Source organism: Chlorocebus sabaeus, chromosome 8 (assembly GCF_047675955.1).
Source record: "Chlorocebus sabaeus isolate Y175 chromosome 8, mChlSab1.0.hap1, whole genome shotgun sequence".
NCBI classification, from domain to species: Eukaryota; Metazoa; Chordata; class Mammalia; order Primates; family Cercopithecidae; genus Chlorocebus; species Chlorocebus sabaeus.
This window is the reverse complement of record NC_132911.1, coordinates 4,253,369-4,280,249: the sequence shown is the minus strand read 5'-3', so window position 1 is coordinate 4,280,249 and position 26,881 is coordinate 4,253,369. Positions and strand designations below refer to the sequence as shown.

At 39.2% G+C, this 26,881-nt stretch overlaps 1 protein-coding gene across 2 annotated transcripts in view; it reads left to right on the top strand.

Moving 5' to 3' along the window:
- The window catches only part of CSMD1 (CUB and Sushi multiple domains 1), a 1,948,922-nt gene that overhangs the window by 1,539,454 nt on the left and 382,587 nt on the right, over positions 1–26,881 (top strand). For both annotated transcript variants that reach the window (XM_073017922.1, XM_007961594.3), the window contains exons 21-23: positions 1,515–1,703; positions 14,407–14,576; positions 19,093–19,249. In XM_073017922.1, the coding sequence (XP_072874023.1) occupies positions 1,515–1,703; positions 14,407–14,576; positions 19,093–19,249 (516 nt within the window). The remainder of the gene's footprint in view (positions 1–1,514; positions 1,704–14,406; positions 14,577–19,092; positions 19,250–26,881) is intronic.

Sequence of the window (26,881 nt, the reverse complement as noted above, 5' to 3'; positions counted from 1 at the left end):
ACCCTTTGAAAAGTTTGTGCTAATGATAACCAGACAAATGATGTGGTGGTTGGGTGACTGTGAAGTCCAGCAATTGGTGGTGTTAGTTTGTTTTGTTGGTTGGTTTGGTGGTTTACCTCATTCTTAAGATTGATGTATTTTTATCTTAATGGAAATAAGAGAATTGATGAAGAAAAGAAAAAGGATAAACTCTAAGAATGAAGTGTTTGAGTAGGTGAGAAGATGGAATTCTGAGGACAATACACTTTTCTTGGGTTAGATGAAGATGAACATGTACATAGTGTAAATACACTTTGTATAATAGCGATTAAGTGACAATTAATGTAAGAGAATCCTTACAAAGCCTAATCGAGATGGTTACAACTAATACACACCTTCTAACCTCATGATATTGTTTCAGGCTTTCCATCCTTGTAAGTATCTTTCAGAGGATATTGTATAAACTATGGAGTAAAAACATACACAAAGCAAAGAACCACAGGATCATGGTGTTTCTTTATATAATAGGTATAGCATATAATAATATCAAATTATTCTCCTATTTGGCAAGACTTTTCAGTTGTTTTTAAAGAAATGACAGGAAACGTATGGTTTGAATTGAGTGTACACAGTATATCCTTAGATAGAAAGAAAATAACAGCAAGGTGTGAGATAGTAATTCTAGTGCAAAATCTTGTCTCCTACTTTTCAATCTCGTACTGTTTACAGATTGAAAATTAACAGAGGAAAATTCCACTATTCCTCACTGAGGTATATTCTAGAGGTGAAATTGGCTATGATAAGCTTTCCACAAACACAGCCCTGTGCCTTTGCTTTTATGTTATGCTTCATGCCTTAGCTATCAAAAAGCACCTTTGGGAGGGATACAGTAACCAATTTAAGCAATTAGAAATATCAGTGAAATTATTCCACACTCTCAAATTGACAGTTTTGAAGTGAATTTTCTCACTTTAATATGCCATTTGTCTGTTTGTCTTCTAGTTACATAATAATTCTACACATTTATGGGATGCATGTGATATTTTGATACATGAGTAGAATGTGTGACAAACATATCAAGATACTTAAGATACCCATCACCTCAAACATTTATTACTTCTTTGTGTTGGGAACATTTCAAATCTTGCCTTTGAGCTATTTTGAAATGTACACTTTATTATTACTCACCATGGTCACCTTACTCTGCTATCAAGTATTAGAACATATTCCTTCTAACTGTATCCTGGTATCCATTGACCAACATCACTTTATCCTTCCCTCCATACACCCCCTTCCCAGCCTCTGGTAACTCTCATTCTTACTTGTCAATTAAAAAAAAAAATGCTAAATCCCATGTCATTTGTCATTAGACAGTTCATAGTACAAGACAAAAAATGCACGTAACAGTTATAAGTGTTTGGGGAAAATATATATGTAGATTTATTTTTTGTAATAGCACCTTTCTACTCTTGCTATTTAATCATTGTGTATTTACCCAAATCCTCATGCATTTACTCCGTCTCTACATGCCTCAGAGTATGACCTGGAGCCGTGTGATGATCCTGGAGTCCCTGCCTTCAGCCGAAGAATTGGTTTTCACTTTGGTGTGGGAGACTCTCTGACGTTTTCCTGCTTCCCGGGATATCGCTTAGAAGGTGCAACCAAGCTTACCTGCCTGGGTGGGGGCCGCCGTGTGTGGAGTGCACCTCTGCCAAGGTGTGTGGGTAGGTGGTCACACGCTTTCATTTCATTCATCCATGGGGGCAGGGCATAGCCCAGGCAAGAAGCCCAGGGTGGTCGGGACGGGGTGGGGGGTTGTTGACAAGGAAGGAGGGGGTGAGAGTATGGGCCCCACTCTGCCAACCAGGGGAGAGGGGAGCTGCCTCACTACTCTGGGCTTGAATGAGCTCATCTATAATGTAAGTCCCTTTCCGCTCTGAAATTTTATGATTGAACAAGAGAGAAACCAAAGCATGTGTCAAGCATATTTATGAAGGGAAGCAAAAAAAAAAAAAATATATATATATATATATATATATATATATATATATATATATATATGAGAGAGAGAGAGAGAAAAAATCTGGAGCAAAAGAAAACCATGAAAAAGAAAGAAACCAAGCAATAATAACACAACCTCTGACAATTATATTGGTTAAAAGCAGCACGTGTCCCTTGGTATAACGATGGTGACAATTTCGTTTTTGTTGTCAGTTGTACCCTTTGATTGGATGATGGTTGCACACTCCTGCTAAGTGGGCATGATAGGCATTTGAATGCTGAATTCGCTTTTTCAGTGTGTTCTGGAGGAATCCAAGAGATAATTCCAAAGAGTAACAGGAACTTTTATTTCGGTACCTTGAAATGAAGTACTGGGCTCACGTGCTGGTACTGGCTTGTTGATCCGGTAGGGCGATGTTTATTGGCAATCTGGAAACTGTGCCACTGTAAGAAGTTTAGCAAAGGAGAATCGTAACTGCTGTCGTGGCTTAGATAGGGTGTGTTGCCCACACAGCCAGAGCTCTCGTAGTTAGCTATACAGACAAGGTCTGGTTCCTGCCATAGCAACCCAGCCATGTTGCTCAGCATATTCTGGGTCTTACAAATTGTTCTTTAAAGTGACAGAAAACTGACTAATGTCGTCGTGAAGAAAAAAGGGAGGTGAAAGATTAACCAAGGTTCTCCTTAACACCAAGCCTTCTGAGTCCATGGAGTTCAGAACACGAACCACACTAATTTAACCAGTTAACGAACTGGAGGCAGGTGGGGGAGGTCTGAAGATAAAATGTAATAATCCATATAAAACACAAACTTGTTCACTTAGCATGACTTGTTTAGCATAACTGGTTTTATTTTACCATGGTGTAGAATCTCTTTGATTTTTTGGAGTTGCTTAGGAATATTATGTAACTCAAATGATAAAGCTCTCTTTTTGAATGTTAATGAGCCAGAGAGACACATAGTCAGAATTTCATTATTAAAAAAATTAAACAAAAAACTTGAATCAAATCATCTGTGTCTCTTTCCAAAACAAGTGTCTATATATTTTTACAATCTGTTTTTATCCTAAAATAGATATCCTAAAATATCCTAAAATCTTACTTTTTTGTGGTTATATTTATTTGAGAATGGAAGGCAAATTTTGAATATTATCTCAAGAAAAAAAAAGATATGGTATTTTGTAGATGATCTTAGGAGTTCCCAGAGTTGGTTGGAGTCTATTCCAGAGACTCCTAACTGAGACTGTTTGAAGTCTGGGCAAAACCCCCAACTCAGTGAAATCAAAGTGACATCTAGATATGTCACAGTAAGTAGTCTACTGATTATAATGATTAAAACCCATTAAATGTTATTCTATTTCATCCACAGTCATTATCTTTACATTGTTTTTCTTGTCATTCAAGTTTTTACTCTGCGGTCTAAAATATGAAAGAATAAGTAACCAGAGTTGGAAGAATAGTTACTATTTATTAAACACTGCATGGTAGACCAGCCACTGCTTCAGGCTCCTTCCATGTAATAATGTACTTAGTCCCATGACAATTCTATGAAGTAAACCCTATGATTGACAGTTTCCTTTTACAGGTGAAAATATTAAGACACAAAGACCCTACAAACTTTGCCCAAGGACATAGAGCTAGGAAGACTCAAACCCAAGGAGCCTGCAACTCAGCCTTTAACCACTGCACTGAACAGGGAAACGAAGGGCCTTGGACAGGCCCTTTTTGTATTTAGTCTTTTGCATTTTGCCTGCAGTTCCCTGATTTTTCTTCCAACCCCTCTGGTGCATTTGGGTGCTGTCATCATTTCTCTCTCATTCCCCACACCTGCTTAGCTCCTAGTTCTGAAGGCTTCTGGCCACTACAGAGCTCTCAGGTCAGGCACCTCCTCCCTACCCTCCTAGCTCCAACTCCCTCCATATCCCCCCATTCCCCCTGATGGTTCCCCCGGTTCCCCAGACCCCAACAACCCCAGGGGCCGCAGCTCCCAGAATGCTCCTCCAAAGTGAAAACCCTATCGATTTTCCCAATGTAACAGAGCCTGGTCAGTGCTTCCCCTACTAATCAGAGCAATCACTCTCCCTCCACGCTGTCCTGGCTCAGAGTCCCTCATTCACTGGCTCTCCAGAGTGCACCCAGCACTCACCCAGCATCCTTGTGCAGACAGATGGAGCCCTGTCAGGCCCACAGAGCACCAGGGCTCTTTCTATAAAGTTGGTGCAAAAGTAATTGCAGTTTTTGCCATTACTTTTTTTTTTTTTTTTTTTTTTTTTGACACAGAGTTTTGTTCTTGTCACCCAGTCTGGAGTGCAGTGACGCGATCTCGGCTCACTGCAACCTCTGCCTCCCAAGTTCAAGCGATTCTCCTGCCTCGTCCTCCCGAGTTGGTGGGACTACAGGCGCCCGCCACCGCGTCTGGCTAATTTTTGTAATTTTCATAGAGACAGGGTGTCACCATGCTGGCCAGGCTGGTCTCGAACTCCTGATCTTGTGATCAGCCCGCCTTGGCCTCCCAAAGTGCTGGGATTACAGGCGTGAGCCACTGCACCCGGCCTCAAGTTGTCTTCATCTCTTTGTCTCCCTCCTGGGACTGACGGCTGCTTTACAGTGGGCTGCCTCATCCCTAAGCTCTGTATATCCAAAAGAGGAAAATTGCTTTCTTCAGAAGCTCCTCTTTTCATCTCAAAAATTTGATTCATCCATACTTCATGTTCCTTTCTCTAAAATTATAGAAATAAAAATGATTTGCCTGTGGCAAGGAAAGAGGCAAATCCATACCGAAGGTTGTAGGTGATACCTAAGGAACGTCGACTGAGTTAGAAGCATGCCATTTTAACCTCCCTAATAAATGTCTGACCTTAAATGGAATTTCTAGTGAGCGTCTGAGCTGAGAACTATTTTTCTATCAAGTCACTTTTCAGTGAAAGAGGTGGAAAGTTTTTTATTATTTGTGTTTATTCATTTTAGGGTTTTTTCAACCTGATGATGTATTTAGGATGATAGAAATAATATCATATATACCTTGGGTATTCAACCTCAATGCTCAAAGCCTCTCTTCTGGCACCTGTTGGCATGTGCATTATACATGTATTGTTTAGGATCTTCTTTTTCACTTGCAAGTTAGAGAAAAAGTTGCCCACATTGGCTTAAGTCAAAATGAAAGTTTATTGGTAAGGTGATATAAAGTCCATACATAGGGACAGCTTCAGGTGAGGTTTGATCAAGGGTTCAACCTCATCAACAAGAACCTGAGGTCTCAGCATCTCTCAGTTTTGCCAACCTGGGTAAAGCACTAGGTGGCTTCCTGATCCCATATCATCACATACAGTGTGGTAGCCCCACATCCTGTAGCTCTGTGGAAATAGCTCTGTCAAGATCGCTTGTGTACAAGTCCTGGATTTCCTCTCACTGGCCCACATTGAGTCCCATGCCTATTCCTGAGCAGTCATTGTGGCCAGGGCAGTCGTGATTAGCTTAGGACATTTAGAATTCCATCTGCACAGCTTTTAAGTAATATCAAAAACTGAATATTTCGTGATGTTTTGTGACATTTTGCAGTATTTTGGTCAAAAGAGCAGGAGCAAAGTTAGAGAGCACATATGATGGAGATAAATGTTCACTATAATTCTGTAACCTAATATTGCATCTAATGACATCATTTCAGAATTATTTGAACAAAAAATTTTCTCAGACAGGGTGTTAAAGGGCTGTATATATACGTCAGCATAAGCCTTAAATGCATATCTAGTAAGAGATTTTTTAAAAAAATGAATGAAAGTGAGATATAACCTCTTATTGATTAACTGTATTAGCTCTATTTGCTTGACAAAGTAGAAAGTCACTGGGCGAAATAAAAAAAGAAAAAAAATCAACAACACCCTTATCCTCAATTTTTGAATGCATGATAAGTTATTTCCGACAGGCATAGTAAAACAAAATATCTTGCCTGTATTTTAATTTAATTTAGATCTAGTTTAACCTAAACTCTCTCTCTATAGAGAGAGGTATATTAAAACTATCTCATTAAAAATACCAATATATAGAGTTTAGTGATATATATAATATATGACACATATGTGATATATATGATACATATCATGTGACATATAAGATGCATATCATGTGACATATAAGATGCATATCATGTGATATATAAGATGCATATCATGTGACATATAAGATGCATATCATGTGATATATAAGATGCATATCATGTGACATATAAGATGCATATCATGTGATATATAAGATGCATATCATGTGATATATAAGATGCATATCATGTGACATATAAGATGCATATCATGTGATATATATGAGACATATATGTGATATGTGATATGTGATATATATGATATGTCTCATATATCACTAAACTGTATATAATTCTTTGTAGTTCTTTAATTTTGGGTTTCAAAATTTGAAACAACGTTCTCAGCTAAAATGTTAGTTTCTGTTGCTTCTTAAAAGCTAATACAATAATGGCACTAAATTGTAAAAATAAAGGTTTTAGGATAATGCATGGGCTAAAAATAGTACCATTTTGTGGAATTCTTAGATATTCTTTGTGAGTAAATAGGGACTTGCACATTTTGATTTATATAGACTTCTATTATGGGCAAGATTTACTTATTGTGTAGAACACAATGAACTTGGTTTAAAGGAGAAAGGTAAATTTTCTGTTTCTGTTCCTTAGTTGAGCTGTTTTCTATTTCTGTACTTTTTAAATAAAGCTTCTAAAACCTAGAGATCTGCATATTAATGGTTTTCCCAATTTCATAATGCCCTCAAAAGCCCCACAACAATGTCCACATTTTAATAACCAGAGCCATACACCTTGACTTTCAGCCATTATGTTAAGAAACATCTCTGTTAAATGTGAGGTATTGTGTAGGCTCAACATTATTTAGGTGGACAAGTTGCTTCAGCTGTAGAATTTGAATCCAATTTAACTGTATCGAATAGGCAGATTGAGAGGTTATATATTTTACTTAGTTTTTAAAATAATCAAATAAATAGTTATGTAATGTCCCCAATAAAATAACCTTCCCTAATATTGAATATGTATTAATTTACACAGACAGTTTGGTTAATGCTATGAATTTGGGACTTCCTAGCCTCCACGTCTGTCTGTTGTTGAGGCTGCTCTCTCTGTGTTACTTTGCTATACAGCAGGCCAAGCAGACTGAGACAGCAGATTTCACAGGTAGATGCCTTAGTACAGAAGAATTGACTGAAAAATTAATTAACTCCTTTCTCCTGTGTTAATTTTAATTAGTTTCATTCAATTGCAAAAATCTAAATGACAATTCAATTATAATTACCATTTCAGTAGCTTTTTTATAAAACAGCAAGTGATTTTTATTAAGAAACATTGTATTCATTCATCTTAAATTAATATTAAATAGACTATTAAAAAAAACTTCTTTAAAATGAAGCATTTAATTGTTCTAATGGTGATTTTCAATGAATGTTTGAAATCAAGCTCAAATAATTTTTGAAATTTTGGTCACTTAACTGTTGCGATTTTCTGAGCACTTGCTCTTTACTTAATAACAGTGTCTTATTACATTATGTCCTCCGCGATACTGCCCCAGGGTCTGGAGCAACTCTCTCAGTTTCTTTGACACATCCACTCTTTCATTTGAATATCACGTTGTATCCATTTTTGTATATTGGGAGCCTGCCTGCACAGCTGCGGAAACAAGGAAAAGGAAACATTTTGTGATATGTGAGCTATCTGGTGGTATCTTGGTCAGAAAGGTAGGGGTACTGTTAGAGAGCAGATAGGAAAGGAGATAACAAGCTTTGGCAAGAATTCTTCTAATTTAATTTAAAAACAGAATTAAGTAAGAAGACAAGCCTCCAAAAGTATACCAATGTTTCTTCAAAGAACATTGTGTAAAATAGTAACTTATACCATTCGGAAAGTTACTTCCCTCAGCAGCATCACTTTCCTATCCTGTTGGACTCACAAGGTTATTAAAGTCATAAGCAAGTAGCCCTCACGAATTATTTAATATCTGCCAATAGGAATGATTACCAAGATTGTGTATTAACAAACATAGCACAATTATTGCACCTTCTGATAGCAGATTGCCTGGGGTTCAAATAATAGTCTGCCTCTCACATCTGTGTGATCTTGAGCCTGTTAATTAGTGTTATTGTGCCTCAGTTTTCTCATGTGTAACATCGGTTTAGTTTTGTTGTATACTCCCATGGTTTTGTTTGTTTGTTTGTTTTGTTTTGTTTTGAGACAGAGCTTCTTTCTTGTTGCCCAGGGTAGAGTGCGGTGGCGTGATCTCGCCTCACTGCAACTTCCGCCTCCTGGGTTCAAGCAAGTCTCCTGCCTCAGCCTCCCAATTAGCTGGGACAACAGGCATGCACCACCATGCAAGGCTAATTTTTGTGTTTTTAATAGAGATAGGCTTTCACCATGTTGGCCAGGCTCCTCTTGAACTCCTGACCTCAGGTAATCTGCCCGCCTTGCCCTCCCAAAGTGCTGGAATTACAGATGTGAGCCACCACGCCCAGCCAATGATGTAATAGTAATAAGAGCATGCATTATGTAAGTGACATATAGACCAAAAAAAGAATTAGATAAATTCCTATACCCCATCAGGCATGGTATTACTACTACTTATTTTTCCTACGATTACTTCTTTGAACCTTCAAAGATATTCCTCTTCTATTGAAATTCTAGAATTTGTGTCACAAGTCAATCTTCACAACATCTATAACTTCTGTGTTTTTGTTTAGAGTCTTTAAAATTCAACTGTTTTAGGTCATTCCTCTTTTCCAAACATCCTTTTATCAGGACACGTCCATGCTCCAAACTCTTTCAGGGACCTCCTGCCATGGTTCAAGGAAGCGCAGGCATTCCCTACAGCCTGGTTCAGGCTGTGTTTGCAGTCCCATCTCCCGTAGCTCCTTCCTGTGATGCTTCACTTCGGTCAGGTTGATAAAGTCATAAAAACATCCTATTTGTCTTGCACCTGAGGCTGTGCCCATGTCCTGGCATTCCTTCCCCACCCACGTTTCTCAGCAGGACTTTGGAGATACCAATACGACTACAATGTCAAATGGAGTCATGAAACACGAGGCCCTCAGGATACAATGGCTAATAATGTTCAGCATGTAAAATATCATATTTTCTTATTGACTTCCACATAAAATCAGAAAAAAAAGGGTGACAAAGCAACAACAAAACTATCCTGTGTTCAATAGGATAGTATTAACTCAAATAATGGCTTAAAACAGAAAAAAGATGTAAAAGTCATAATTTAAATTTTAAAAAATGTGATTATGTGTTAATTGTCTTTAAAATCTTTGAAGGATATAGGTATTAAAATATAAATTAAATAGTGCACATTGTATGTATATTATACATGTATATATAATATGAAATATATTTAATACATATTAAATATATATTTGATTTTTGCTTCTATATATAATTATTCATATATAATTTAATGTATATGTATTAAAATAATTTTTCTAGTTAACAAGCCAAGTTTGTATACCTTCTTTTTTTTTTTTTTTTTTTTGAGACAAAGTCTCATTCTGTCACCCAGGCTGGCTGGAGTGTAGTTGGGTGATCTTGGCTCACTGCAACCTCCCCTTCTTGGGTTCAAACAGCCTGCGAAGTAGCTGGGATTACAGGCATGTGCCACCACGCCCAGCTAATTTTTGTGTTTTTAGTGGAGACGGGATTTCACCATGTTGGCCAGGCTGGTCTTCAACTCCTGACCTCAGGTGATCCGCCTACCTCGGCCTCCCAAAGTGCTGGGATTACAGGCATGAGCCACTGCGCCTGGCCAAGTTTGTATACTTTTATAGTAATTTGATATTCTTGGGGAAAATGCCATGTGAAAGACTATCTTTTGAATCCTGTGGCACACTACCCTAGAGTAATGAAAGCCTAGCTTTGTACATTTAAGTGTTTGGGTCATGTATATTCAGGTTCAGTTATAGCTATATATTGAATAAATAAGCTATTATTACATATTTACTTAGAAATCTTTATTGCATCTCAGGTTATGAGAAATACTTATTCAGATACTAATAGAAGACTTTAGTTTCAAGCTGCCAATATAAAGTGAGATTTGGGAAGTGCTAGAAGGCTGGTGAGTTGCTTCTGCCTTAATTTTTTCTATTTATTTATTTTTTTTAAATTTTTTTTTATTTTTTATTTTTTTTGTGAGACAGAGTCTCGCTCTGCCGCCCAGGCTGGAGTGAGTGGCGCGATCTCGGCTCACTGCAAGCTCCGCCTCCCGGGTTCCCGCCGTTCTCCTGCCTCAGCCTCCCCAGTAGCTGGGACTACAGGCGCCGCCACCAAACCCGGCTGATTTTTTGTATTTTTAGTAGAGACAGGGTTTCACCGCGTTAGTCAGGATGGTCTCGATCTTCTGACCTCGTGATCTGCCCGTCTCGGCCTCCCAAAGTGCTGGGATTACAAGCGTGAGCCACCACGCCCGGCTGCCTTAATTTTTTCTAAAAGGTAAAGCAGCAGCATTGTCTGTCTATACAGGGGCATCAGTTACAACAGGATAGTTAATTTTGCACAGTTATTATTCTTACATAGTGAGGACTTGAACTTAGTTACTACCATTTATTATATATCTCCTTTAAAAAAAAAAAAAAAATCCCAGAATCCAAAGGCTAATAAAACATGTAAAATTATTTCTTTTGATTTAGATTTTTTTTTTGCACAGATACAAATGCTAAATTCTTCTTTCTTGTCCCACCTTTTTTATGTAGTGTGAGAAACGATTATATAGTTAATACCCTAAATGCTAATATAACAAATATCAGCTGTGATTAATCGGTGACCTATTTAGAATAAAAGTCCTTAAAAACACACTTTTCTTCTTGAACACTTAAACTTGTATTACTCCAGTTTTATTATTAATTATGAGCAGTAGTATGAATTATTAATTTTAAAGTACATTTAAGTGTTATTTAGGACATTTTTAAAAAGTACTATTCCTCTTCTGAGCACTTCAGAGTTTATATCACATCAATAGTTAATCTGTACCAGTTGTGTGACCTTGGGAAAGACATTTGGTTTGTAAACTGTTCTGTGCTTCAGTTTCCTCATCTGTAAATGGGGTTTATTGCCGTGTCACGAAGGTTATTATAGGTATTATAACACGCATATACACAAGAAGGGTGATGTGAGGACCAAAGAAAGAGCAGCTGCCCATAACCAGAACAAGGGAAGAAAACCTGCCCACAGAAAACACAGATCTCCTCAGTGCGTACAGAGAAAAGTCCCAGCTCCCCTCAAGAAAGCACTTCCTGTGCAGAGATACTGGGGTTGGCTGGGTGAAACTAGATGAATAGATGAAAACTAGACTTGGTTCTGCTTGGTTTTGCTTTCTTCATGGAATGCCTGTCTGAAGACACACTGGGACATCTTGGAGGACATTCTCATAGTTACTAGAGAGGGGCAAAGCTGTCATCCCACCTTTTGGGGTCAACATATGTGGACTTACCACCATATTCAATTAGTTACCCATCTCCTCCAACCTGCCCTTCATCCTCTTGGCCTCCTTCAGTCAAGCAAGACCAACATCATCTGCTGGTGCCTAGTGAATGACCAGAGGCCACGCCCTTCGTTATCCCTTCCAGCTCCGGCCCACCTGTGAGGACATGTGGCCCACAACTGCCTGTCCTTCACAGGCATCTAACGCGTGTACTGCAAAAATGCACTTGATGCATTTGAATACATGGTAAACCAAAACACATACAACTTCAACTACCATCGCCATAAAAGAAGATTCCTCTGAAAGTTTTCCTCAGACTTAAAATGATTTATTTATTTACCACTATGCCAGTGTATCTTCAATTGCATGAATTGTTTTTAAACTTATAAACCTAATAAAAGACCTAAATTTGGAATGGTTGCCTTTGTCGATTTTTGTTAAATTCAATTTTAAATATTCCCTAATATTTGTGACTAGGTTTCATTCTCTGGTTGTTGGAATTACGTTCTTATTTTATTCCCTTTAAGGACAGTACCTTTTATAGCTGGAAACCCCAACTCTTCTGTCCATGGGGCAGCCAAGGGAGGACACACAGCTTTGCTTCTTTAAACTTTATTTTCATTTATTTTGGCTTTTATGTGAAAGACACTTTCTTCAGGAAGGAAAAAAAAAAATTAAAAAACATCCAACAAAGATATTCAATATCCACAAATTATTACCTTTTCCAAGGAGCTTACTACCTAAATAGCTTGCTGTTGAGTTTAAACTGTAAAGTCATTTTTCTTTCTCTCTTTTTTTTTTTTTTTTTTTTTTTTCTGGAGATGGAGTCTTGCTCTGTCTCCAGGAGGGCAGTGGCAGATCTCAGCTCACTGCAACCTCCACCTCTCGGGTTCAAACAATTATCTTGCCTCAGCCTCCCAAGCAGCTGGGACTACAAGCGCGCGCCACCACGCCCAGCTAATTTTTGTATTTTTAGTACAGACATGGTTTCACCATGTAGGCCAGGATGGTCTCAATCTCTTGACCTCGTGATCCACCCCATCAGCCTCACAAAGTGCTGAGATTACAGGCATGCACCACTGCCCCCAGCCTGTAAAGCCATTTTTCTTCAACCTTACACTGTCTGCAAATCATCAAATTGCTAACAGAGAAGGATCACTGTTCAAACACCAGCAAGGTGTGGGCTGGAGTAGGGATGCCCAAGTATGGAGCATGAGAAACCCATCAGTTGCTTTTCTCTCCGTATTTATTTATTTATATCTATTTTATAGATATATATTTATATATTATATATAATATATATTTTATAGATATAAATATATTTATATGTATTTATATATATACACCTACTCATGGGTGTATATATATATATGTCTTTTAAGATGATTTTTAAGTTATTATAGTTATACAAATATATAATTATAATGGTATAATTATATTATGGTAATTTCTTAAAATGATTATAAATTCCCAATGGCATCTTTGAGTCACCAATTGCCTGCACTTCTCCCTCAACACTTGCACCCTGAGAACCATATCCAAAGTCTGCCTTTCTATCTTTATTTAAGGAGGATGAGGGAGAAGTGAACCCAAGTTGTCAAGCGTTTTCCTCTCTGACTTTCTCCCCACACCCTTCCACATGGAGGCATTCTGAGATTCAATGTGCACAAATCACTGGGGGGCAATCATGGATCTCTAGCAACTTCCTGCTGGCAAGTAGATTAGGATACCCATGGTCAGTGATGTAGCTGATTGTGTTCATGGTCAAAGAGGGAGTGAGGGTGTGAGAGAATCAGCATCGTGGCAATGGGCATGCAGAAGTCATCTGCAAAATTCTGCAATACCTTGAGCAACCCACTGGAAAACGAACACTGTGCATCCTTCTCTCCCACTCTCAGTACGTACCTGGCATTTAACTGATGCTCGGTTTCCAACCTAACAATTATTCTTCAAACGAATAGGCATTCTATGGGATGTTTACATAGGAGAGCTGGGCACATCGTATAGTGTGTAAAATTGTTGGTGCAGACTCCTGTGGAGCTCTCTTGGCACATACAAACCACTGTGTGTGTGTGCACCCGCATATGTAGCCACTTTATTATTTTGTGTGTGTGTGTGATTGTATTGGACTTAGAATTTTGGAGCTGAAAGCATTCTTGACCTAAACTGTTCACTTTCACAGTGAAACAGGTGCTGAAAAGTTAAGTGACTTTCCACAGGTTGACAGAAAGTAGACAGTTGTATGTATTTTCAGTATGACCTTATAAGAGGAATTTTGTCTGGTATAAATTTAGATCGAGAAGTCAACTATCCTCTTCCTTCATTGGGAAAGGGGGAGAAGCAGATATTTACTGCCGTTGAATGTTCTTCCATCCTAAGACATAATGCTAAGGCCTTCAGGGCTGTGACATCCTGAAGACTGTGACAAGAAAACTCAGTGGTTTGGTCTGTCATTAGATGCCCCTCTGAATGCGTCCCAGTTGATGCCATAAGATACTAGTGAAGAAAAACTGCAGAGAAACAACGGTAGAATGGGTGCATGGGAATTGGTGGAGACATTTCATGAGGCGAACGAGGAATGAAGCGAGTGGGAGAGGTGCTGTGACAACCTGGTGACACAGGCCCTCAGCCGTGGTGCCGGAGCACGTCTGTTTTATTCCAGAACTCTCTGTGTGAGAGCATGCTGCTTCCACATAGTCAGAGGTCATTCTGTTAAAATAAATAAGACAATTTTGAAAATGAGCTAAGCGGGGTATCTTTCTGTGTCCAGTTGGTAAAACAATTTTAAAAAATCACTGATCTGTTTTAAAATAATATATTATTAACAGACATACATTGATAGAAGAGGAAGCTATCATGATTTTAAAGGTTTTAATCTGTTAAAAACAGTAATTCCACTTTTGAATCCTCTTTCTCTGATGTCCTATTTATTTTAGCTGAATGTGGAGCAAGTGTCAAAGGAAATGAAGGAACATTACTGTCTCCAAATTTTCCATCCAATTATGATAATAACCATGAGTGTATCTATAAAATAGAAACAGAAGCCGGCAAGGGTATCCACCTCCGAGCACGAAGCTTCCAGCTGTTTGAAGGAGATACTCTAAAGGTAAAAAGAATCTTCTCCAACAGGATGACTTCAGCTTTTCTTCTCAAAAAATAGATTGTCTGTTTTTCTACATATAGATATATGCACATATTGATATATCTTTTATATATGATTTATTTATGTTTATTTACAAATGAGTTTGAGGAGGTGTCATATCACTTCGCTTAGAACAGTGTCTGTGGACTTTGAAATAACGTTGTAGATAAACCTGGATCTAACATTTATTAGTCCAGCACCTCCTGTAAGTTATTTAACACTTCTGATCTTCAGCGTCCTTGTGTGTAAGAAAACGCAGCTGCACCTACCTTTTTGGACTGTCTTGAGGATTTAATCTAATAACATAAGTGGATGTTCCTAGCATTGTGTCTGGCACATAATTGTAACTATTAAAACTTGCAGGGTCCTCAAACCAACCCTTTCTGTAGTTAATCTTGATTTTTAAATGTGGCCATAATGTGGAAAGCTGGAAAGCTTGTGAAGTGATAATGGAGGCAAATCCAGCCACGGTGATCAGATCACAGACAGGGCTGATGAGGAGACCCCAAGCCAGGACAAGACAGAATCTCAGTATTGATTGGAGGGGTACCCAAGTCCTGCCTTGATTTATAAAATCCCAGCTCCAACCAGAAATGCCCCTTAACTCCTAAGATTCTGTTATAATTTTCACCTCTCCTGTACGTATTTCAATAAACTGGAAACCTTCCATGATCTAGGGTCTGGAGAATGGGCAACCTAACCTCAGGGCACTGAAAGGGAAAAGATTTAAGCAACAAGACCTAATGCTGTGATACAATCTCGTCCAACCCGCGGCCCACAGGCCACATGCGGCCCAACACAGCTTTGCCTGTGGCCCAACACAAATTTGTAAACATATTTAAAACACTATGAGACTGTTTGTGTTTGTGATTTTTTTAAAGCTCATCAGCTATCGTTAGTGTTAGTGTATATTATGTGTGCCCCAAGACAGTTCTTTCAACATGGCACAGGGAAGCCGAAAGATTGGACACCCCTGCTAGAAATCATCCGTCCAATCACCTGCTTATTTCAGTGAGGTGAGCAATTTAGTTGAACAGAAGCCTGGTTTCAGGCAAGAAAGGGACATGTGGCTCTTTTTATTCCCTTTTTAAAATTCCAGGGGTTTTTCAATTAATTTACATCTACCTAGATGCACATAATGATGCATTTTAGATTCAGTACTGTCAACTCACTTTGAACTATGAGCATTATATGAGAATATGCAGAAAGCCAACTAAAAGGGAAAGCCCTGTTTGTCCTCCCTTTACAGAATGGCTGGAATGGAGCCCCTGCTGGGCTCCACTTGACCTCATTAGAAGCTATGTGCACAGGTCAGGAGATTAAAGGGCCTTCCTTCCTTCTAAGGCCGTGTTTGACTGTATTTCAATGTCATCATTTAGTAGAGTGGTTTTATTCTAGTTGTTCTTTCATTTTAATAGTCTTTTGAAAGCTCACGCTGGCAGTATGAGGGACTGTAATTAAGAAGTGGTTTTTAGGCTGGAAACTAGCACATTCTTACTAATCTAAAAAAAAAAAATAGTTACATCACAAGTAGGCAGTTTCTGAATTTTTTAATAACCTCAAATTTAGAAGTCAGTAAGCCTTTAAGGCAAACTTTTAAATAACTCTTAACTATACTTTACTGCAGGTGAGTGATTAGAGATACTGCATAAAATATACAAGGATAAATATTATTGGAATGAAAGGAAGGAAATTATGTTCATTTGTGATTGCATGCCATTTAAAGTTGTTGATTATAACAAAAAGTTTTTTTAAAAACTTGCTTCTCACATTTAATTACAGAGAAGCTGTCAATCGTATAAAATGCCTACGTGTTTTGCAGGCATATATTTTGTTAAATATGCTAATAAAGATCTCTGTTAAAAACATGTCTAGTAAAATTATCTTAATGTTTGAGCCTAATGCTGTTCACATTGATCCCTCGCACATACTGCGATGTAATAATAAAGACTAAAATTTTATATCCACGCACCCCCTGCACACATAAATAAATATGATGTTTTCTTGCTTCATGTGGAAAAATCATATAAGAGATATCGAGCTCTCAGAAACATGTCATGAAAGGAATATAGAATGGAAAACGCAATTAATTTTGGAAATAAATCTACAGGGCATAGTTTCTGTTCAATGGGGAAAGATTTCCCCAGAACTTTCAGTATTGTGATGCTAGCATTCTGTGTGACGTTTTCTGATCTGTGATAATCTGCTAACCCAGCAACATCCCTTAAAGTATATGGCATTGATTAAATGCCAAACTCTGAGGTGGGTCTGTAGTGCAAATACTTACAGCCTTGTATTAAACAGGTGAATCCAGAAGGCTTTCTCTAATAACTGAAAAGAACCCTTTGAATCTAGCTACTTATAGGTGAAAAAATATAACTAGGAAATGTACAGAACGGGTGTAGCCTGTTCCTCATTCCATTGGGATCAGAAATCAAGTCTTCTGACTTCCACTCCTATCTGGGTTTTTATTTGTGATCAATGCAAAACCTGAACCCAGATTTTAACTTTAGAGAACTGACAGGGGAAAGCTCCATGTTAATCAGTGACATACTCGTTCTCTGGGGTGTCGGTGGTTGGACCCAGTGCTAGTTGCTGATGACGTGGATAAAGAAGGAAGAACTCCTGTTCTGAAGAATCTTGTGATTAAGGCTTTGAGCTGTTTATGTTTAGTGGTTCTAACCATGAAACCACTGGGAGCGAGGTGCAATCTGTCAGGGATCCACAGTGCACTTGGTCAAGTCCTCATGAGGAAGCCAAGATTCCGGAGAGTGGATGAGCTCACGGTGTGTCAGGACCGAGCAGGGGCTTCACGGAGTGTCGAGTTCTTTCGTGTTTCCCCGTCTTCATGGATTTCTGTGAATTACAGACAATTCCACGGTATACGGGGTAGCCCAAGGCCTTCCTGGGGAGACCTGCACATTTTCTCTTTGACCCAGACTCCTCTGGACTTAATACCTTTTAGGCTCTGGATGTCAGACCCTGGCTCATCTAATAAAAACATGGAATAAACCAAATAATGGTTTTTAAACAGTGACCTGGGACAATAGTCTTTTAGTAAGGAGATTAAAGGGTATCTGATTCTACCCCACTAGCATGTCCATATATAGTTGTAATGAAATAACTACCCACAAAATTATCTTTTCTAAATGTATTTTCTCCTTTCCTGAGTATGTATATCTGTGTACATCCCTGGGTTTATATATTAATTGAAAGACAATGAAAGAAGAATTAATCCATATAAAGAGGAAATAAGTGGGGAAAATAAACACATTGGAAGAGCCTACTAAGACTCTGTTTAATTTTATTTAGTTAGGGTTCCATTTTTCTATTAAGACAAATTGAGCATTTTCCAATGTAATGTAACAAATGTTTATTTTTATGACCCCCTGCTAGTGAGGGAGGCAGATGGATTAGCTGTGCCCACCTAGTGCTCTATTGTTATTGGGATGCGAGGACTGCTGCATTGACTTTTTTATTTTATTTTAAGCTCTGGGAATTAACCTGTGCAGAAATTGCAGGTTTGTTATATAGGTATACAAGTGCCACGGTGATTGACTGCACCTATCAACCTGTCATCTAGGTTTTAAGCCCCTCATGCATTAGGTATTTGTCCTACCAGAAAGTCAGTGCTGTTTCTGTTACCTGAGCCTCAGGGCGTTGGCAGAAAGTGCGTGGCTGAAACACTTTTACCCAATCCTCATTCAGAATATAACGGTGACACCAACCCACTGCTCCCCACCGTGTGACCTGTCTCCCCAAAAGTTGGGAACCCATGACCAAACTTTCCCTCTCCCGACTGGTCAAAACCAAGGCATGTCTTCTTTATGTTCCACATACTTATTGTATCTACTCTTGTTTTACAAATCCTTGGGAAGATAATGTCACATACAGAGCACTTTAAGCAACATCACACTTCTGTGTTATTATTACATGATGAGATACTTCTGTTATTACAAATTCAAGATGAAAGCCACCTCAGGCTTGCAGACCACAGAATGTGACAAGATTCCGGCACACCGTGTTGTCCTTTAATGCATCCAGACAGAAGGGAACAGAAGGGAAGGGTATGGTCTTTGACTTAGTTGAGAGTTTGGAGGAGATATTCAAGACTAAATATTATAAATCCTTCCCACTTTTATAACTGAACTATGAGAAAAGGAATAAAAAGGTAGGTAGTGAAACCTGGAAACGTAAAGAAATATTTATTTAATTTTAAGTAAACACAGAAAGAGCTCTTAAAGTAATGAATATGAAATGATCTGAACAAGAATGGGATCTTTTGCCTCTAGTGTTAATGGTAAAGATAAAGAACGAATATGATTTAGCACTAAGTCCTTCATTTATCTTTCTATACACTATATGCCTTTTGTAAGTATCGTATAAAACAGCGTCTTTGAAGATTTGGATGGCTTATTAACATTGCTAACATAAGAATCCAATGAAGGCATAGAGAGACTCATGCTGTGATTTTCGTCAGGTCTACGATGGAAAAGACAGTTCCTCACGTCCACTGGGCACCTTCACTAAAAATGAACTGCTGAGGCTGATCCTAAACAGCACGTCCAATCACCTATGGCTGGAGTTCAACACCAATGGATCTGACACCGACCAAGGTTTTCAACTCACCTATACCAGTAAGTAACGTACGACTTAATCACATTCTTTTTCATTTTGTCAGGACACATCTGATACCTGACTTATGTTAAGTTTTAAATATTGGTTTTGTTCTGGCTGCCTACTGTCTTTTGGATTGTAGTTTAATTCTGTACTCTGTTGACTGGTTTGTATACTTAGACACATTACTAGTAGTTGCTTGAAATTTATCTACTTGGAAATATTAATTTTAATAACAAAATGGTTGGACCTGAAAAGGAAACATAAAACATTTTAGATCTGATGGGCTTAAATATATTGGTTGTGGTATAGTGTATATAGTACACAATGATAAAAAATCATGTGCTTATATATGAAGGATTTAGAAGAAATGTTTGAGGTAACTGAAGGTAATAGACTTTGAATGACACATGCATATATATATTTTTATACATTTAATCATATATGTGTATAAGCACACACACATAACAACTGCATGTAGTAAATTATTTTCTTTTCACCACTAATTTTTGAGTTGAGAGAACTAAGAATACTTTCAATACTTGCCGAAGATAACAGGTTTTTTTTTGTTCTTTTTTTTTTTCTTTATTATACTTTAAGTTCTAGGGTACATGTGCACAACGTGCAGGTTTGTTACATATGTATACATGTGCCAAGTTGGTGTGCTGCACCCATTAACTCGTCATTTACATTAGGTATATCTCCTAATGCTATCTCTCCCCCCTACCCCCTTTCCACAATAGGACCCAGTGTGTGATGTTCCCCTTCCCATGTCCAAGTGATCTCATTGTTCAGTTCCCACCTATGAGTGAGAACGTGCGGTGTTTGGTTTTCTGTTCTTGCAATAGTTAGATAACAGTTTTAAGAGTTGGTGGAGCCAGGATTGAACCTGCAGCTCCCAGTTTTCGGTGCTCGCCCTCGTTTATATGAACAAATCAATGTGGAATATGTTTTTAAAGACGTAAATGAAGAAGCCAAAAGAACAGGGAAATAAAAGAGATGCTGTGTTTCAAAAGCAGGAATTTGCAATATGATAACTGCCATTTATAGCATTTTTAATTCTGAAGGAAAAGAAAAAGCTATTTGATGTAGATAAGTAATTAAAATTAACTAATTAACATGTTTAAAGTATATAGAATTGTCAAATCCTTCATTCATCAGATAAATTTAAAAATCATATGATACTGAACACCATGACTTTAGAAATTTAAAAATTTGGGGATATGAGCCTAAAAGCGTGTTAGTGACGGACACCTTTATTTGACGGATGGGCAAAAAAGGGCCTAGAAAAGATAATAATCATCCCACAGACCCAAAGTTAATCCAGGTGCCTAAGAGGAAGATTAATCACCTCAAATCCCTCTGAGGAGGAAAAATCACAGGTGAAGAATTGTAAGACTTTGGGCAAAAAATTAGAATAAGTGTGGCTAAAATCCTGAGAAAACCAGTTTTGACTTTTGTGCTAATACCGTTGAAAAGACTGAGTCAATAGAAAGCCTGTGAATTGACATTGATGCACAATGAACTGATAATTGATGTTACAAGGTCAACCTGTAATTATAATTTTTACTGGAATTTTACTTTCCAGGATTCAGCTCTCAGAAATGTCTCAGAAATGAGCTCAAAGAGCTCTCGTAAAGCCATTTTGCTTGCAGATGGAATGAATGCTATTGTGATTGCTTTTTCCACTTCTCGTCCCTGTCGAGATGTTCAATGTATTTTGTTTTCTTACTTGGATGTCTTCATCCCCGCTTCCTTTCCCCTACACTAGTCTTAGAGGAACACAGATACTTGAGAAGAAAAACTGTTTGAAAATCCTGTGGGTAAATTAAATTTTGTCTAATTACGGGGAAGTTCCGTGCACACCTACGTTGTTCTTCCAGCTGTCTTGCCACTGAGCACGTTTTCGTTGCCTTTTCCAAATCCTGCCCCTGCTGTGGCTCCCTGGGCAAAGAGCAGAAAACGTTGGCCTGGGTTCCTCCCTCTCTCCTGTGACCTCACCCTCAACACTGCTGCAAGTTGGGATCTTACTAAGCTCACCATTTCCCTTCCCGTGGCTGCTTCACAGAAAACACGTTGTGCTCAGCTTGTATTTTATTTCTCATTACGTTTCCAACCCTAGTCACTATTTCCCATGTTCCTCCAACTATGTCCAGTAGGAATGATGTCTCGTTTATAAACACTTGGTCTCATTTTCTCATGGTGATGCACAAAGCATCCAGGAAAAGATGTACGCATACTGGAGTCTCAGGGGCTTGGAATCAACGCAGGGATACTGAACTGTTTCCATAACTCTGAAGCCTCTTTTGTTGTCCAGGTGGCAGTTAGGAAGGTCCATGTGCTCCAGAGCCGTGTGACTGGATGGAAACTAGAGGTGGTCGGCTTGTTCCGTGATTATGTCCACCTTCCCTCACCCAAGGCCTGTGTCAGTGGGCAAGGCTCAGCCCCGCCTGGACCCCATGTGGATGCTGGGACTCTGTTGTTCCCAGGCATCCAACATCACTTTAGGGCGTTTTGCTATCACTCCCACTTCACTGAATAACTTTGTAAAGTCTTGAATCGATCCATCCATTTAAGGGCACCTTTCAATTCTATGGACATTTCTGATTACATAGTAGCACAAATGTTCTATAAATAGGAGAAAGAAATATGGGAGAGGACTGGAACTTGGCTCTTATTATAATCAATTTGACAGGAGTAATTTTCTTGTTCTCCATTTCACCTTTTTGGTTCCACCTACAAAACCTAGACACTCCTCAGGTCTGCTTTGCAAGATTATCTTCGAGTTGGAACATACTGTCTAATGGGAAAATATATTTGTAATAGAAAATTGGTGGTGCTGATAGCTATATAATCAAAATAGTATTCACCTCACATTAAATTGTCAGGTTTAAATATAAGTAATTAAGCCTAAGAAATCCCCAGCTCCCCAAGGTGATCAAATACCTGAATCAAGTATTTATCCCAAAAAGATGTGTCAGAAGTGATGACTGGTTATATAAAATATTTCATGCGAGTTATTAACACTTAAGACTGTGTAAAGACACTTTCAACTATTTTCAAAAGACTTTTGTAATTGCCTCTTCCTAGTTAATTGCATGACTTAAGGACACATTAGTATTTAAAGGTTTCAGATCCATAATTAATGCATATACATGAGTAGATTAGAAAATGTCAACAGAGAGTAAAATATATAGCTTAATAAAAAACCCTAACATTTTTAGAAATTGGTACACACAATATTTGTTTATCCCTTAAAATTTACAAAAGCATACACTTAGGTGCCTTTCAACTTTACAATCCTGGTAATTCCAGGTCTTGGGAAATAGCTCCTTTTACTCTTCTTTATGAATTAAAAACCGAGTCTTCAAATCTTTTAGTGATTTGCTGCACACAGGGAGTAGTGTAATTGCAACCCAAATCCAGGCCTTCTAACTGAATACCAGAATTGTGGATGAACTTATTTTCAGTGATTTTAGGTGATCCTGCTTTGGCAGGCATCAAGTATATTGACCGATATTGACACATGCAAAGGAATTGGCAGGGAAGAAAAGCCAGAGTATCTTTGGGCCAAACTGGAATAAATATGTTAGTGAATAGGCATTTGTGAAGCAACTACTGTTTTCTGAATAGTAAGTCAGACCAAAATAAAACTTTAAAAGTGTACCTTCATTAAAAAACACTGCTTTTCTTTACAGATTTGTCTATTTTCATACCAGGTAATATGCTTCTGGTGTATAATGATGTCAAATGGAGCCACAACCCATAGCTCTGTGAAATCGGGGACAATGAGTGTCCACTTGCTTGTACTTCTTTGCACATTACACAGATGTGTGATCTGTGACATAAGACACTTAGACTGGATCATTGTCATTCAGATTGTATTCCCTGGGGACACCAAGGGTCCACAGAACTGTCTCAGGCAAGAAGAGTTTCACCTTAAGTAACAGAAGCGTTGGATATCACAGTAGCCTTCTGAGGGTGATTTATTGATGTTGATACAGGGTTTCCAGTACATGGACCAGCTTCATCAATTATTTCGAATTACAGAACTGGCATTCTGATGTTAAATTAAAGTCCTATGGGCCCTCTGATGAGATAAATCTATTTGGGCTACACCGATGGAACCAGATGTCTGAGCCTACAAAATCACCCAGGGATGCTTTCGAAAGACAGCTGGTTAGCTTTCCTAAGGCAACTCCCCTACCCTTGGCTCTTAAAAGTCTCACTTTTTTGATACAGAAGAGGACCTATAGTCAGGGACATCTTTAAAATGTTCTCCAAACAGAGGCTTGAAGTGAAGGGCTCATGAAAATGGATAAGGAATTACAGATGGGTATAAAAGACATTCCAAACAAACACTGAAAGGCTGGAGATGAACAATTGGAACTGCAAGATACGGCTGCCACAATTCCATATGGCAATTTTGTACCAATTATTTTAAAATGAAAAAATAAAGCCCTTTCTCTGGAAAGTTATGGTCCTCAGGATGCACCCTGCAGGAGTGCACTGGCCAGCCCTGAAAATGAATCAGCTGCATAGCTGGTCCCCCGGGAGAGGCCCTGCCTCTGAGCCCAGACACTTTGCAACACAGTGTTTAATTTAGAGACAGGGAAATAGGGACATTGACAATTCCTTCTCTTCATCCTGCCCCACAACCAGATTTCTCATCCCTGTAAATTTTCATTTTGGGGGGTCCTAAATTGGTCCCCTTATCACTATGCTGAATTCTCCGTGTTTCCCTTTATTATACTTAGCTGTGTTTTGATTTACACAGTGTCCATTATTTTACTGATGTACTTGGTCATGGTCTACCGCCCTCTTTCACTTGCTAGTTTCTGTTCCATGGACACTGACTAAACTTGTCAAGAAACACCCAGCATCCACACATGGCTAAGCCACTCTCTGGGCACAGAGGCGTGGACGCCTGGGTGACCTGTACATACAGATAAGACAGGCATACACATGTGGTTCAATAACTGGACTCAGACATCCAATATGTTGTGTCTTATGGCTTGTTTTAGCACCTCAGATGGATGACAGGCTCTTCAAGGGGGTCCTTTTGTATTTGCATTTATTTTTGGACACAATTCCAATCCCACAAGGCCTGCTTGGCATTAAGTTTCATAAATGATGTCGCTTGGGAAACAAAAGCAGCTGGCAAAGTAGGAAGCTGGAGAGGTGTCTACAGTGCAGACGTGATGAAGAGGCTCATCAGGGAAATCCTACCCGAGTTTCCCTTCCACAAACTGCCAGTGATTTCCTGGCCAGAGGATATTGGCAGAAGTTTGAACAGAGGTAGAAGGAACATCATAAACACTTAGGGTCTGGGTTTGTGGCAGAGCCACTCAAAGGGATACTTTGGTTTTAATGACACAAAAAATAATCAGATCCCTCTGGGCTGACTTTCCCTCGGTCCACTAGGCTGATTCCAGGTGAATGTGTGATCAGTGCCCGAACTCCTAGGGAGCACTTGATCTCAGCAGGCGCAGGACTGGTCTTTCTTTGAATCGTTTTGAGATGGTTGAGCTTGAGGCCATGTGCTGCTCTGTCCAGGCGCTGGTTTTGTGGATATACATTCCCTGAACATCAGCACTAGACACAGCATTGATGAAAGAGCAGCCATCACATTACTTACTTATCTGTCATTCTTTACACCTGTCTCATGGTTTAGGCAGGACTGCCGACCGCAAAGAGATCTTTACGGCCATCAAAATAAACCCAGGCTTAAATTTTAGTTGTAGAATAAACCTTGTGGGTGAGGGTCAGGCGTGGGTGTAATTACGCAGAACAGTGACTCCCCCTGGCTTGCTTCTAAGGGATGCTTCATAAATATTTGCAGAATAGATATAAAAATGTTTAATTAAAAATCGATGACTAATAAAAGCAATTTATTTCATCCAATTCAATATGCTTATAAAAAGTCTTTTCCGATTTTGAAAGGTTCTAGACTTTGAGATAAGTAAGGGGATGGCAGATGGGGATAGGGAGAGTCTGTCATGTTAGTTTGTGGCAGAGTCATGTACTGAACCCTTTTCAATCTTCCTGTTATCATGCGCAGGGTTCCACGGGGTTAGTCAGCCGTGCTCTGGAGGCAGAGGGGCAGCAAGGCCTGGCCAACCCCAGCTCCCGGCCTCTCTGGAAAGCTACAGTCTTCAGGACACCTCCTCAGGCACAACTCCTGTCGAATTCATATAGCACCTGCCATGCGGTCAGTCTCCTAGAATTAGCTCACTTTCTTGGGGGGAGCATCATCACAAGAGCTGTGTTTCGGAGAAGGCTTGTTGGCCTAGGAGCTGACCCTCTTAGACATGCTACAGATTAAGGTCAGTGCCAGATGCTATATGAATTAGACAGGAGCTGTGCCTGTCCTGGAAGCCCACACACAGCGCAGGGCCAGCGATGCATGCAGCTGGAGGCGGGACTCTGAATTTGTTCTGAAAACAGAAAGTTATGTTTGCAGGGCTCTCGCCTACAGCGGGAACATAGTCTCTGGGTCCTCTGTCTGGATGCGGGCACAGGGCTCTGTGATGAAGGACGTGCTCTCAGTGTGCCCCTTGCTCTGTGGCAAAGTGAGACAAAATCAGACCGGGGTAAAGCATCTTTCCTCTAGTTCTTACTCTGTTCAATCCCAACCACCACACTTTTTCCCAGTCTTGGTTTTATCTGTGAAGCAGGGACAATCATAGTTTACTTTCCTAACTTATGTAAAAAACACATATGAAATGGCTTTTGAAAACATCCCAGTGCTATATGAATTTAAGTATTTTTTTTCAGACTCTGTTTAACAGGGGTCATGAAAAAGGCATGTCTCTTGGCATAGGAACTCCTACGATTTGTGATGGGAAGTGGAGACAGTTCTCATGGTTCAGGGGCCTTGGAAACACTCATAATACTCCAGGTCACAAAGGGACTGATTAGCATGTATTGTAACTCACACGCAAAGACCTTGCTATGATCTAACTTAATACTGTTTTTCTACTACTTTAGATATGAGGGAACAGAGGTTTGGAGAAACCTGCCCATGGTTCCGTGGTTCAAGAGGAATAGGGATTTTTTTCTAACTTCAGTTACTCAAAGCACTTTGAACGTTAACCTGAACACAGTCCTATGGGAGAAATGTTTTCTATGCTTAAGGATTACTCACAGTCCTGTGCATGCAAATTAGTCCAAAATTAAAATATGCAAGGGCTGGGTAGGAAGGTCAGACCTTTGGGAACAGAGAAGCCTTGGATCAGGTTTCTACCTTTTGCTCTTTGAACTTCAATCCATGAATTCACCCCTCTGAGCCCAGTCTCCACCGTGGCAAAATGCAAATAATATTAAAGCACTATGCAGATTTGTTGTGAGAATTAGTGGCATCATATAGAATATCCAGCCCCATGTCTACTCCACTATTAGGTCACATTCCGTACCCAGAAACCATTGTTACCATTAACCTTTATTTATTATTATTATTTTACTGAGTCAAAGTCTCGCTCTGTCACCCAGGCTGGAGTGCAATGGCGCAATCTCCACTCACTGCACCTCCACCTCCTGGGCTCAAGCGATTCTCGTGCCTCACCCTGCTGAGTAACTGGGATTTACAGGTGTGAGCCACCACGCCTGGCTAATTTTGTATTTTTTGTAGAGATGGGGTTCCTCCATGTTGG